Here is a 14,767-nt window from a genome sequence, read left to right as displayed (position 1 = left end):
AAGTCATTATCTTTTCCCTCCAAGCCTACTCCTATTCAAAAATTCCATTTTTCTGTCAAGAGCATCACCATTTCTCAAGTTCACAACTTCGGCATTATCATTCTTCTCCCCAACTCCACATTTCTCATCAGCAGCCAAATCCTACCTTTTTCTACTTCCGCACCTTCCCTTATGTGTGACCAGTTTCCCTACTCTATAACCCCAGCCATAGATCAGGTCCCTGTCACCTCTCCTGGATTTTTACAATGGCCTCATAATTGGTCTTTCGGTCCTATGTCTCTCTCTTAACTTCTGTCCTTCACATAGATTCCAACTCCGGTCTTTTTGTGTTCAAGTCTAGCTCTGAATTCACTTTGCTAAATAGAAAATACTCTCTCAACTCTCCCTGGTGGCATCTCCTAATTTCCTTTGAGTATCAACTAAGGCTCCACTTTCTATGGTAGTCCTTTCCAGATAGTCTCAGTGTCTTTCCTCCAGAAGATATATTTGTCTATGTATAAATATAGATATGTCTATAGATGATCTATCTAGATATTATATGTATATATAGTTGTCTATAGATTATGTAAATAGATTATTTAACAAATTTGTCTTCAATCCTCAGCTTCTTGACTTCTTTCTAGCTGACACTGTCAATCATTCTCTTTTCCTTGATACTATCTTTTCCTCACATTTCCCAGACACTACTCTAGCCTTTTCTCTCTCTAGTCTTCTCTCCTTTGCTAAATCTTCATCCAAGTCATGTCTACTAATAAAGTCTATGAAGGTTGAGCCCTGGGCCTCCTTCTCTTCTCCCTCTATACTACTTCAGTTGGTGATTTTATCAGTTCCCACGGGCAGAAATACAAACATATGTGTATATGTATATATAAAATATTTATATATGTTGTATATTGTCTACGTGTGAGATATAAGTATTTATATCCATCTATTCTGAGCCATATTAAGATTAGTAAAAATAATAAATTCCCTGTACCTGTGTACTGAAATTCTCACAGGCCACATATACCCTGATCCTGGTTAGTGTAAATGAATCCCAGAAGTGGTCGAGTTTTGAAATTTGCCGGGTTTACATTGTGTAAAACATGGCCATCAGTTCAAGCCTGTGGGTCATCTCTGCTTATTATTGCTTTGGTGCGAAGGATCCATTTACACAGGTGTTTACAAGATTCAAGGCTAAGGGATCCTGTTCTTGGTCTAAAGTTTTCCTTTTTTTTCGGATAGGAAAAATGAGGTCCAGAGGCAGGTGAAAGCGAGTTTCTCTAGGTTCACAGTTTGGGCAGTGATTTGGCATTTGGACGAGGGTCTCCTGCGGATGCTCTAGACCACCAGTCAGGGATCAGGGAGGAAGGGAAAGGCGTGAGGGACGAAAGAAGGGATTTAGGAAGTATATATGTATGTACATGGACCAAAGGCATTTTAACTACAAATAAAGTATAAGGGAACTTGGCAAACATCAGCGACCCCAGCTACCTCCACAGCACAGAAGGCTTGGGAGGGACTCTCACCCTCTTTTCCCCACCCCCCACCACTCTTTCTCTCCTCTCCTCTCTCTCTTCGTTTTTTTCCAACTCACTTCAATCGAGTTTCTTCCAGTAATTCCAATCTAAGGCGATCTGTGGTCCAATTGCACAGGGTATCCCCTCTTCCTTCCCCCATATTAAAGAGCTTACTAGGTTCCCGCACCTTTTAGATCGAGGGGCCGGTTTGGAAAAAGGAGGGCGGGGCGGAAACGGGAGAAGACTCCCAGCTGAGGAGGCGCCGTCACTATAGGGAGACCTCCACTCCATAGTCACGTAGTACGGACCCTCCCAGTCCTGTCCCAAGGGACAGGAAGACTGACATATAACGCCTCGCACCGCTGGAGTTAACTCCACCGGCGATGCAGAAGTCGAAACGAAGGGACGCATTGAAGAGGAACGGCAGAGAAGGGGGTTCGAGAGCAGAAGGACGGGGGATTCAGAGGACACAGAAGAATGCCACGGGACCGCCATCCAGTTCCTCCAAGACACCTAGAGGACCCGCCAAATCCAAAAGAACGTTTAAGATAAAGGCCAGCGAGCTTTAGGGTTCTTAGTCCGGGCGACGTTCGAAAGCCTTCCCTGATTGGTGAAGTAGAACAATACAGCCCCGCCTTCCGGTTCTTTGATTGGTGAACACCGGTGTCAGTTTGACCTTCTGGGAGAATTTTGGAGCCTGTCAGGAAAAATTGCTGAGGTGCGCTTTTTTTTTTTTTTTTTTTTCTGGTGGGCTCTTTCCGTCGCTGCCCAACCCCCCAAATGAGTGTCAAATCTGTTGTTGGCTGTGCTTGCTCTAGTTATTTTAAAAAAGTCAGTTTCCATGTTTACCTTTAAGAAAGGACGGGGGACGAAAGACTGTCCCCTTTCTAGCTCTGTTTTGGTCAAAGGTTACTTACTTCCCTTTGTCCTGGGCATTTTCTTATTTTTTAAAGATTAGGACTCTGTGGCCCAAAGACCAATTTCCTATAGTCCAGTCTCCTGCTTTCCCCCAAACCCTGACTTTTTTGACAATTTCCTTTGGCATTCTGTGAAGGTGTGGGAAGGAGATGGGTAAGGAGCTTATCCCACATACCAGAAACCTGGTGGCACCCTGGCTTCCAGGAAGACCCTGACTTCTTGTCCCATATGACTCTTGGCAACTGAAGACTGACACCAAACTGAGGTCAAGTCTCTCCAATTAGGGCGACTCAGAAAAAGGGACTTCATGGAGTGAAGTTATGGCTCGAGGAAGCTTGTACTTCTCATCCTGGGGAAGCAGTAGGAGTGAATGAAATGGGAGGAGAGCAGGGAGCTCAGATTAGCGAGGCAACAGGCAGGTGACAGACCTGCTTTTTACTATTTAACAAATAATTATAAATTAATATGCACTCCAGAGAATTTTATTCATAATATAACCTAGGGACCATTTCATGCTTGGTGTGAGTTTACACATTTCAATGGTTAGCTTCTCACACATAAGTGGTGGTGATGGGTGGGGTGGGAGGACTTTCCTTAGCTCAGCAAAGTACTTTCTTGGGAATTTGATTGGTATAGAACTAAATCTGTAAATTTAGGTGTTATCATTTTTATTATATTGCCTTGGGCTAAAAGTGAGCAAAGACTATCTCTTTAATTCCTTTTTTTTTCTTTCAACTTGGATTTTAATTTTGAATAATGTATAGTGGTAGATTGACATTTTGATATACCCTTTTATTTTGTAGAAATTTCCCTGTCTTACACTCCTGGATTTTGTTATAGCTACTTATCTCCTAATTTTATTGGGAAAGCTTCTATCATTAACTTATTTTAAATAGTTGGTTTTTGATTTAGATACATACTTTTATCTTAACAAATAGTGGCTCTTCTATGACTGTGCTTTTTAGTGGTTTTAGAAAAAATAAAGATTTTTAGCATCAAAAGTTTTTTTTCTGTAACTACTTATATAATTAAAAGAGGGTTGGAAATGTACTGAAAAGACTAAGTGGATGGCTCTGGATACACTGGATAGCTTGTGGTTGGAATATTTTAAGAAAACAAAGGGCAATTAGGTGGTACAGTGTATAGAGTGCCAGGCCTGGAATCAGGAAGACTCATCTTCCTTGATTTCAATCTTGACTCAAACTAGCTGTGTGACCTAGGGCAAGCCACTTAACTCTTTTTGACTCAGTTCCTCATCTATAAAGTAAGCTGGAGAAGAGAATGGCAAATTACTTCAGTATCTTTGCCAAGAAAACCTCAAATAGGATCATGAAGATTCAGACATGACTGAAAAACAAGAAAAGAATAAGTATACTGTATAAAAAGGCAAAGACAACCTCAGTGACAGAGGTGATAGACTTTAGAGACATATATTTTTGTATATAGACAATATGGGAAATTGTTAATGTAAAAGAAAGAAGCATGGTTAGAATAGCCAAAGGAACTAATTTTTAAAACATTTATAGGAAATGCCCTTTTCTTAAGAAATCCACTTAGTTACTTTTTATACTTTTTGGTCAGAAAACAAATAAAATAAATTTTTGCCCATAAAAATTTGCCCAATGTATACATCAAACGATCCTATGATCTTTCTGCTGTGGTACTCTAGAAGAGCCTTCCTCTGGTTCTTTTAGTATCACTTGGATATAAGTACATCATTTAGGCTCTTCACTTGGTATTTCTTACTCTTATTTTGTAATTAGAACAACTCTTTTTCTAAGAAGACAGATCATGCCCCAGATGACTGGTGGATCATGTCTTCATAGCCATAATCTTAGGAGGCATTGCCTGTGAAGAAAGGGCTACCCTTTTGCAAACCCACTGCCACCTAACAAGCAACATGACACTCTAAGGAAAGACAGGAGACAGCATATGCTGAGTAGGTAATACAGCTACCACCACTTTGATCATCATTTCCTCTCTGGCTTGGAGGTAGCCCAGGATCCCAAGCCAAAACATAGCCTTCATCCTAGGAAGAAATACTTGGGGAGATGCAACTGGGCAATGGCTACTGCAAATGTTATCACTAGAAGATCCCTAAAAAATAAAGTTTCGTGTGTGTGTTTTTTTTACACCAATGGTCATGTAAAATAGTTCAACATTAGAAGCCAAGATGATTTTATTAAAGAGATGTTACCATTTGCTTTACCACTATGTCCTAAAGACTATGGGACCTTTCTATTTGAATCGTGGCTAAAATCTTCCATATGCCTTTTTTTCCTCCATTAGAATGTAAATCCTGTGAGAGCAAGAGCATGGATTATCTTTTTTTATTTGTGTTTCCAGAGATTAACATAGTACTTTCCATGTAATAATGCTTTGAAAATGCTTTATTCATTCATTCATGTGTCCACGATATTTGGCTTAACATTTTTAAGTCAGTTGATCATTAATGTTATTATCTAAGTAGGCCCAAGATGGCTATTATAATTGCCACCAGCAATCCATAAAATTTATAAAATACTAGATATAAGTCACAATGAAACCTATACTCAATCAGGCCATTTGAAACATGTTATGAATGTATAAGGCTGAAGAAAAAAATATCTATGCATATGTATGTATACGTGTGTTTGTGCCTGACAACAACAATGGGGATGATAGGGGAAAAAAACTTTTAACTTTGGTAACTTTTTTAACTATAAGCATACTGGGCACACATTTGCTATTATGCTACATTTCCTTTAATCCAATCATACATATAAAAAAGTCACTAATTTTATTTTCAAATTAATTACATTTCAATGATATAAAAAAATGCCACTTGTTCAATTTCCATATTAACAACCTGCTATCTATCACACTTTATTATAGTAGTTATAAGGCTCATACACAAAATTGTCACCTCATAGACACATTTCTCACCCTCTAAATACATAAAGCATTTTTGATGAGTTTGAGGCCAAGATATGTTTAATTTATCTACAAGCAGAGAATATATTATTCATTCATAAAGTACAATCTTTGGATAGTTTCAAGTTTAATAATCAGTCATTTCAAATTATTTGACTTCTATCACAGGTTCTATCAAGATTCTAATGGAATGCAGTTGCAAAAACCAGTGACAACTTTTAAAAATTAGTAGCTAATTATCAAATACTATATAACTATATATCTTCATACCTAAAGATCTTAAAAGGGAATGGATACTAACACGATACTATTAAATACAATCTGACATAATGGAAACTAAGGTATTTAGGCATAAATATTATTTTGAGTATTAAAGATGTCATTTTCTAATAACATGTATTCTAAATAATTAGACACTTAAGAGACTTAAATTTCAGTAGTAACAATGCCTAAAACCAGTATACTGGTAGTATTTTACCCAATTCTGCTGTTGTACAATTAAATTTCCTGAAAACAAGGAAAAAAGGTTAAAATGGAGTGTCAGAAGTGCCAAGTGGTTAATAGTTAATTGAGCAGAAAATAAGTTTCAGTAAATAAACATTTCAAATTGTCAATAATTTTCTTGTTCTCCTAATTAACTATTTGTCTTTAAAATATAAAGTGTTTTTTTTTCATATCTTTTTATAACCATTTTCAACCAATGAGACAATTGCTGGTTTCTGCAAAAGACATAGCCTGAAGGCCCGACAACTAGTTTTATAGAACCTTGGTTCTTTCAATAATCAATTATTTCCTTTGCCAGAAAAAAAAAGTCTTAGAAAATGCTACCTGAGATTTTCATTTTTAAAAAATACTAATTCTATTATGGTGCTTTAGATTTTAGCTTAGCTACTGAAAACTGATAAAAGATTTAGGATAGAGGAGAAACTTATAAATAAAAAGTAGGAAATAATCAGGAGGTAAATGACTTAGGTTAATCCTTGTGACTACACACTGAATTAGGTTACTATACTCCAACTCATGCAGGGACATCTATTTTACTACTTTGTTTTCTAAAATAGAAAAGTTACAAAATTCAATAATAGATTGAAGGTAGTTTTAAAAAAGCTCAGCATTACAATTGAAAAATATTTTAAGTACATAAAACAAAACAATTTTATGTAATCTTTTTGACAATCTTTTTCTATAGGTCAAAAACAATTTTTACTTTTGTTATGAGGGAGACATACATACCTTTGATTTTATGAAAATATTTTTGGAAATAATTAAACTTTTTCAATACAAGTTAACTTATAAGAGAGAAGTATTCCACTTTTGCTCAAGGACTAAAGTTATTTTTGGTAAGGCTTTGGTAGAATTAATCCATAGTATTTGCATCATTTATCTTTCTTCTTCAATTCATCTTTTTTCTCAATTTTCTTAATATTAGTTTCTTTTTCATCTTTCTTCTCTGATTTGTCAACTATTTTATATTCTTCCAAGATGGCTTTTCCAGTTTGTTTTGCTGTTCTTGTCACCATAGCTTTAATACCAATGTTGTCAATATTAAATGCAGTGACACCAACATTGATGGCAGAATTCATTGCGCTGTCTGTAGCATGACCAGCATCAGCCCCATACCTTTAAGAAAAAAATAAAGTCCAGTGAAACTACAAATCTGAATTAAGAACATTCTAAACTAGAATAAGGTGAATAGCATAAGTCAGCTTTGGAGGGAAAAATCTCAGTTTATTTCAATTTGATTGTTTTTTAAAAAGGATTAAATCACTTATATGAGACCAAGCCATATTTTTTCCAAAAGTAAGGTCATTTCATTCTAGAAAATAACTTTTTAAAATGGAAGCACTTTATTTCATGTGAAGTATTTATTCTGACACTAAATCTAATAAAACTTCACTACATTTTGAAACCTGGAACCTAATTAAAGTAATTAGTGAAATTTTGCTTTCTTTTCCTTAAGGATAACTGAATTTTTCCCCATTCTAAATAAAATTAAGAAATAACTTATTTATATTTTATATTTTTGCTAATAAGGCAATTTTTCAACAAAATGTAATTCAGCTATATATTTCTCTGTGAAAATGTGCTTTAATTTTCAACAATGTCATAAATAACAATCAAGTTCCCAGATCAGTTAACAAAAAACTTAGAATTCAAATAGCTTCATCTATTCTGTCCCAGACAACCATTTTTTGGTAGGCTTTTCTCTAGCTGCTTATCACTTTTTCATCTCTGACTTTTAACACTCTTTTCCAGAGTTATTACGCATTTCTTTCAATAGGAATGAAATCACCAAGGCACAATGAGAAGTTAAGGGTCTAAGTGAAAAGAAACAATTCCTGGAGCAAGGTCTTCTAGGAGGTACAAAAAGATGGGATAAAAGGCACAATTGGAAAAGCTAAAGACCAGAATAGGAGAAGGAAACCTTTTCTTCTGAAAGAGGAAAAATGGTCTCATATAAATGGAATGCAGGAAGGCTGAAGAAGCTTACTTTAGATAGCTATTTATGGTTTTCTCAGTAAAGTTAGGAGGTCATGGTGAATGGGAGAAAAAGTCAAGGAGGGATAAAGAGATCTGCCAAGTAGCAATGAAACCCTGGCTAAGCCATGAATTGACTCAGTTAGTAGCCTGGATTCGTGATATTCTCCAGCAAATCTGGAATTCTGGAAACATCACTGAAGAATGTAGCTGGCTGAATTTATCCAAGTTTGGGGAAGGATTCTAAAGTACCAGTGAAAACATGGTATAAAGGTTAAACATTCTACTACATTTAACAGTTGAAGGGAGGTGTGTTAAAAGAATATATATCATAAGGGCAAAAAATGAACCAGTAGGCATAACAAGGTAGAACTAAAATTAGAGGTCAGAATTCAGAGTGGGGGGAATTTTAGAATTGAAAATATGTAAAAGTTCTGAGTGATGGGGTACAAAGTTTGGCCATGCCTATAATAGAATGGGATCAAGGTCACTGACATTATAGAATTCAAAATTGTATAGGCCAGAGTGTAGGTAAGGTCATTAACATGGCTGCTACAAAAATTCAAAATTATAACATTTGTGAGGTGTTACCTATAAGAATGATAAAGGATGGAAGTTAATATGAAGGGAGGATGTTGTAGCTTCAAAAGATGAAAGGTTTTTGAACTTGGGGGAGATAAGAGCCCAGAGAATCCTTACCCTTCCTCTTCTGTGGCATGAGCAGAAAGGAGCTGACTTTATTAGGGATAATTGTAAGGCCAGAGGTGTCCCCAAAAGAAGGCCAAGTTTCATTAAGTACATAAGTATGTTTTAAAAAATCCAGGATTTAGTGAGGATTATTATGTGAAGAAAAGAAAGGAAATTAACATTTATATAGCACCTACTGTGTGCTGGACAGTATTCTAAGTGCTTTATACATATTCTCTCAGATGATTACTTACAACTGAAGAGAAGGACCAAGTAGTATAAGGACTATATAAGGGACTAGCACTTCTGAATTAAATTCAAAGGAGGAACTGGAGGGTGGTAATCATGGATTATTAGGGTAACAAAGATAGAGTATTGAGGTAGGCTTGAAAGATAATTTATTAAAGCAATAAATTCTAGATATTGCCATCTCAAACTCTAAAAAACGTTACTAACTGGGGAAAGAAAAGCAGCTAAATTTACTTTAATTACAGGAAGTACTTGCCCACTCAATGATAAACAAGGAATAGAGAAAGATGTCTCCTTGTTACAAATTATCTTGATTGTAAGGAATTTTCTGATTTGCTGGGGCTATTTTTACAATGCTAATGGCATTGAATCTTAAGTAGTGGTAGCCAGTCAGCTGTTACATTAACAAGATGAGGTTAGCCTACTTGTGTGAAGTTGCCTGGAACAAGCTGTCTCATCCCTGGGCATCAGTCTATGTACATCATTAATTTGATTTTTGATGGTTCAATGTCAAATTAGTAGAGAAATTTCTGAAAAAACTGTGATCATTTTTCCCCAGTGAGAAATTATTATTCACGTTCTTTTTTATGTAAATGGGGAGAATTAGTGTCAAAAGATGAAATATATGAAAGTACTTTTTGGCTCAATAAAAGAAATCTTATTCACAACTCAAGATTTTAAAAGAGTTAATAAGCTACTTTGGGAGGGAATGGTTCCATGTTAATGGAAGTTCAAAAAAACAAAAACTAGATCATCATTTGTTAGGGATTTTCCAGGAAGCATTCACACTTTATATATAGGTTAGAGTAAGTGACCTTTAAGGTCCAGTCCAGCCCTAACATTCTATGATAAGTGTAAAGTACTTCTGAAATTGTTCATTAAAAAAGAAAACTTTCCTCAATTTATCAAAATTCAATTCACGTTTAACTTTTCACTAGCAACTAATACAGTAAGGAATTATAAGTTATCAGTAGAGGAAAATGGAATCTGAAACCAAAATGAACATTTTAACCAGAAGTTCTATTAAACTTAATTTATAATTAGTATTTAAATTAATCTCCCAAAAATTGTATTTTGTAATACTAGCATTAAAGTAGAAATAGTCATAATTGGCCCAAGGCAGATAGAAAGTTCTCTTATCACTTCTCTGTTATTGTCAAAGGCACCACCACCCTCATAGACCCCCAGAATTTCAACCTAGTATCATCTCTGACTCCTCATACTTTCTTATTCTCCATATCCAATTAGTTGTCAAGTCATATTGATACTTCATTTGAAACATCTCTCAGGAATGCCCCCTTCTAGCAGAACCAGGAGAACATTATACACAGAGACAGATACATTGTGGTACAATCAAATGCAATGGACTTCTCCAGTAGCAGCAATACAATGATCCAAGACAATCCTTAGGGACTTAAGAGAAAAAACGCTCTCCACATCCAGAGAAAGAACAGTGGAAGCAGAAATGCAGAAGAAAAACAAGTGCTTGATCATATGGTTCAATGGGGACATGATTGGAGATGTAGAATCTAAATGATCACTCTAATGCAAATACTAATAAAATATGGAAATAGGTCTTGATCAATGACACATGTAAAGCCCAGTGGAACTGCACATTGGTTATGGGAGGGGTGTGGGAGAAGGGGAAGGAAAGAACATGAAATCATGTAACCATGGAAAAATATTCTAAAGTAATTAATTAAATAAGTTTAATTAAAAAAAAAAAAGAAATGCCCCCTTCTCTGCTTACATGGTCACTACCTGGTACAGGTCCTCTTCACCTCAAAGCTGAAATGCTGCAATAATGTGTGGGTTGGTCTCTGTGTCTCAAGTCTCTGTTCACTTAAGTTCATCCTCCACTCTGTTATTGAAATGATCTTCCTAAAGATCAAATTACATTTCTCCCTCTCCCCATTATCAATAAGCTAGGATCAGATAGAAAATGCTCTATTTAGTAGGACACACTTATATACTATCCTCACCTTCCTTCCCCCTCTACTTTTCCAAGCTTTGTACATCTTCTATCTCTCTACATGCCCTGTGACCCAGTGACGTTGGCCTCCTTGCAGACCCTTGCACAAGACACTTCATCTCCCGATGTTGTCCCTCATCCCTGAAATTCTTTCCTACCTCATCCCCATCTAATGGCTTCTTTGAAGCCCTAGCTAAGAGCACACTTTCTCCAAGAAGCCTTTCCTAATCTTTGGGAATGCCAGTGCCTTCTCCTCTACATTGTTGAGTTTGTCCTGTGCCCAAATTGTACATAATTGTTCGCACACTATCTCTCCCACTGTACTGAGAGCTCCTAGAGCAGGGGTTGGCAACCTTTTTGGCTGTGAGAGCCATAAACGCCACATGTTTTAAAATGTAATTTCATGAGAGTCATAGTGTTCACAGTGCGCTCCTGTAACAGTGCCTGAAAAAAAAAATTGACTTTATGGCTCCTGTAGAAAGAGCCATATCTGGCCCTCAAAAGAGCCAGATATGGCTCGAGAGCCATACGTTGTCGACTCCTATCCTAGAGGGTATGAACTGTTTTTTGCCTTTCTTTGTAATTGTACCTTTAGTACTTACCACAGTTCCTGGCCACAGGAGGCTTATTCATAATAATAAATGCTTATTGATTTGACTCACAAGTGGCCTACTAGTGAGATCTCAGTGAATGAGTCTTAGGATCTTGCTATGAAAGGTAAATCATCTCTCCATTTAACCTGCTTATCAGAGATTGGGCGGGGAGGGGAGGAAGAAGTAAAGGAAAAAAGGGAAGAGAAGCCTTTTATAATGATTGCTAAACTCCAAGTATTTTATAAGATTTATTAGTAAACACTTTAAGTAGAAGAAATAACAGAACAAAAGTAAAAAAACAAAACAAAACCCGAGTGAAAACACGGGTAAAATCGCCTGCCTGGCTTTCACCCAACTCTACAAACTGTGTTCCGGGGAAAAGAGAGCATGAAAGGGGGTGGGGTAACCTCAAAATATATCCTCCCTATGTTAGCATGTAACTAAAGAAGTAAATGGGATGCTGGGAAAGAGTCCTGGGAAGCAAATTCTAACTATACATCCCTGACAGAATTCTGGAATAAATTAAGTAGATGGTTTTAAAGTGCTTAAAAACAATGTGATAATTAAGAGTAAGCATGAATCCATGAAGATAAGATCATGCATAGCAAATTAAAGATACTGCTTTTTTTGCATAGGATTTTTAGACTGGCAAATGAAGAGACTGTAGGCATGTTTACAAATTTATTTAGGCAAGGCAATGAGTAGTTCTTCAAATTTCATGCAGAATTTGACATTGCTGACTGTTTTCTGGATATTCTTTCCTCAAATGGCTTTTGTAGTGTTGATTTTTCAGTTATTCCACTTTTCAATGGTTAAGTCTTGTTCTGCATTGGTTTCTCTTCTTCCTGCCATCCAAGCATGAGTGTTCCCTAAGTTACTCTTCTAAACCCTTTCTCCCTTTACTTCTATATTGTGTCTCTCTGTGATCTCATCTATTTCCCTCCAAACTTCATTTTTCAAAACAAATTTCATTTCTTTATCTCAGGCTGACTACTTACCAAGATGGAATTCCATATCCCATAGCTGGCTACTGGCCTGCTCCAGAGGCAGCACTAGGAAAAACTCAAGAAAATCTGGCTTCACATCCTGCTTCTGAAAATTGCCAGCTATGTGACAAAGGATAATTGAGCACTAGACTTCTCTGACTTGATTTCTTCATCTCCAAAGTGGGCATGATACTAATTACAAATGGCAGCTTCCTCATAAGGTTGTTGTGAGAGGTAAATGAGATAATAGGTAGAAAACATTTTGCAGACTTTTCTTTTAGCTAAACCCATGAATTCATCAGCATAGGGAGTTCTCAGTGAGGAAGTCTGTCTCCCAATGCAAATCACCACTTATACTCTACCTTAAAGTCTTAGAGACTGGCCTGAGCACATTGAGTTTAAGTCAGTTTTTTTCAGAGAGAGGTTTTGAACCCACATCTTCCTGACTTTAAGACCAGCTCTTTGTCCATTATGCTGCATTTAACTCTTTTAAAAGCTTTAAGTTATTATGGTCAATTCCCACTGGCATTGTAAGCTTAACTTGCCTAAAACTGATCTCATAATCCACCTCTTCTAACTTTCTCAGTACTTTTGATAGCACCAGCTATCCTTAAGTAAATTTTGATACTTCCTTTCCATTTGTCTACTTAGTTTTCAAATCCTAATAGTCCTACCTATATGATATCTACCTTCTCTTCCCCATTCACGCTGACACAATTATCCAGGTTGTCATGATATCTTGGCTCCCCACTGCTTACAGGATAAAATATAAAGCTCTAAATCTGCTATTCTTGACTTTTCTACTCCAACCCCATTTCATGCTATACTATGTCATGTAACCACCCTGGACTATTTGCCTTTTCCTAGTATCTACTCATAACTGCACTGGCACAGGCACAATGCCTGGATAGACACTCATATCTGCCTACTGAAATTCTTCTTTTCCTTTTAAGTTTAGTTAAGCCTTCTTTTCTGGGCCCTTTACCTTGCTAAATGAATCTAGCATCCTCTGTTAAAACTGTTCTTATACACTACACCAAGCTCTAATTTATAATAGTTTGTCTACATGTCTTATCTCCTATTTACATTTTATGCTGTTTGAGAAGTCATGATTTTTTACTTTTTCATCTTTTTATATTGTACATAATACTTCACACAAAGAAGATGCAATAAATGTTGGTTTAATTAAATTTATCCTTGCAGTCAAAAATGTGTAGAAAAATATGCAAATGGAATAGCTGCCACCAAAAGTGTGACAATAGATACAGTGTTGTTAACCTAGAAGGAGGTCTCTAAGCACTGTTCTTGGACCTGTCCTGTTCAACATTACCTTTACCCATGTCATTGGTAGAAGAGAAGGTAATTCAGAAGCTAATTATCCAAGAACATTTCCAGAACAGACTGACTAAAGGGTCAGAATTCATATCACACAAATAATAAATCTCTAGTCATTCTTTACCCACACTGTTCTTCCCCTACAATGATGTTCTATTTTATAGTACCATGTTCACACCTTATTCCACTATATTGCAAGTTTCAAGACTGTCTAGTGATCTTTATATTTCCCTACATCCAATATAGTACCCTATCCATGAATGGCATTTAATGTTTGTCCAGTTTAATTAAATCAAAAACTGATCTGTTGTAGTGGTTAAGGATAGTTAGCCAAGAGAAGAAAAAGCAATAGGGAGAACAAGGCAGATGCCTTCAAACATCTAAAGGATTGTCAAGTGGAAGAAGAAGTAAATAGTCTAACTGGATCCAGAAGACAGAAGACACTGGGAGGCAGAATATGGGACTATATAAAGGAAGAACTTTCTAACAATGAAGCATGCTGCCTCAAATTTGGAATTCTTTGTCACTATAAATGTTCAACCAGAGATTACATGATCAACTAGGCTTTCTGCATTAATAGGAGTTGCACTAGAATACCTCAAAGATTTTATGACTCTACAGTTTTCTTTCTTCTTCCTTTTGACAAAGCCACTTCTAAGTATGATATTATCTGAGTCTAGATTGGTAGAGACCTTCTTTCCCCCGCACATAATTTCTCTATCCCTTGCAAATACTGACAGTGAGTCTTCAACCTCAGAAAGAAATTTCTTGAGCAATTTAGAATAAGTACAGGTGGAAAATAGGAAGTATATAAAGAATCTCTAATTTATAATATAATGATAATAGGGGTAGACTCTTGTTTACCCCACTACAACTTCCCAATTTAGCAAAGGCAATTCAGTTTACTTATCTGACAAAGTGGTGATCATTTATTGTGTGATATCACTGTATAATAGGTAAAGAATATTTGAAAGAATCCTTCAATGGCAAAGATGTATCTGAACACTTAATTAAATGTGTTCTATAATTTGACTATATCTTTCTCAATCTATATGGTATTGATCTTATTACCATATGTTTCATAATAAAGACTGCACTAGAAAAATATTACATAATCTCAGAGGTCGTTTAGTTTGG

General features: G+C 36.2%; 2 protein-coding genes across 5 annotated transcripts in view; both read right to left on the bottom strand.

The window, feature by feature from the left end:
- Window positions 1–3,262, bottom strand: part of CCDC169 (coiled-coil domain containing 169) — an 82,983-nt gene extending 79,721 nt beyond the window's left edge. Inside the window, 1 exon segment of the mRNA XM_044666086.1 lies at window positions 1,577–3,262. Within this exon segment, the coding sequence (XP_044522021.1) occupies window positions 1,577–1,659 (83 nt within the window). The 5' untranslated portion in view covers window positions 1,660–3,262.
- Window positions 3,263–4,795: 1,533 nt separating this feature from the next.
- SPART (spartin) overlaps window positions 4,796–14,767 on the bottom strand; it is a 43,920-nt gene continuing 33,948 nt past the window's right edge. For 3 of the 4 annotated variants that reach the window (XM_044668258.1, XM_044668257.1, XM_044668259.1), the window contains one exon: window positions 4,796–6,950. In XM_044668258.1, coding sequence (XP_044524193.1) covers window positions 6,707–6,950 — 244 coding nt within the window. In that variant the 3' untranslated portion in view covers window positions 4,796–6,706. The remainder of the gene's footprint in view (window positions 6,951–14,767) is intronic. The other variant, XM_044668260.1, reaches the window with a different exon arrangement.

Source organism: Gracilinanus agilis, chromosome 3 (genome assembly GCF_016433145.1).
Source record: "Gracilinanus agilis isolate LMUSP501 chromosome 3, AgileGrace, whole genome shotgun sequence".
In the NCBI taxonomy this organism is placed as follows: Eukaryota; Metazoa; Chordata; class Mammalia; order Didelphimorphia; family Didelphidae; genus Gracilinanus; species Gracilinanus agilis.
This window is presented reverse-complemented; position numbering and strand designations above follow the sequence as displayed.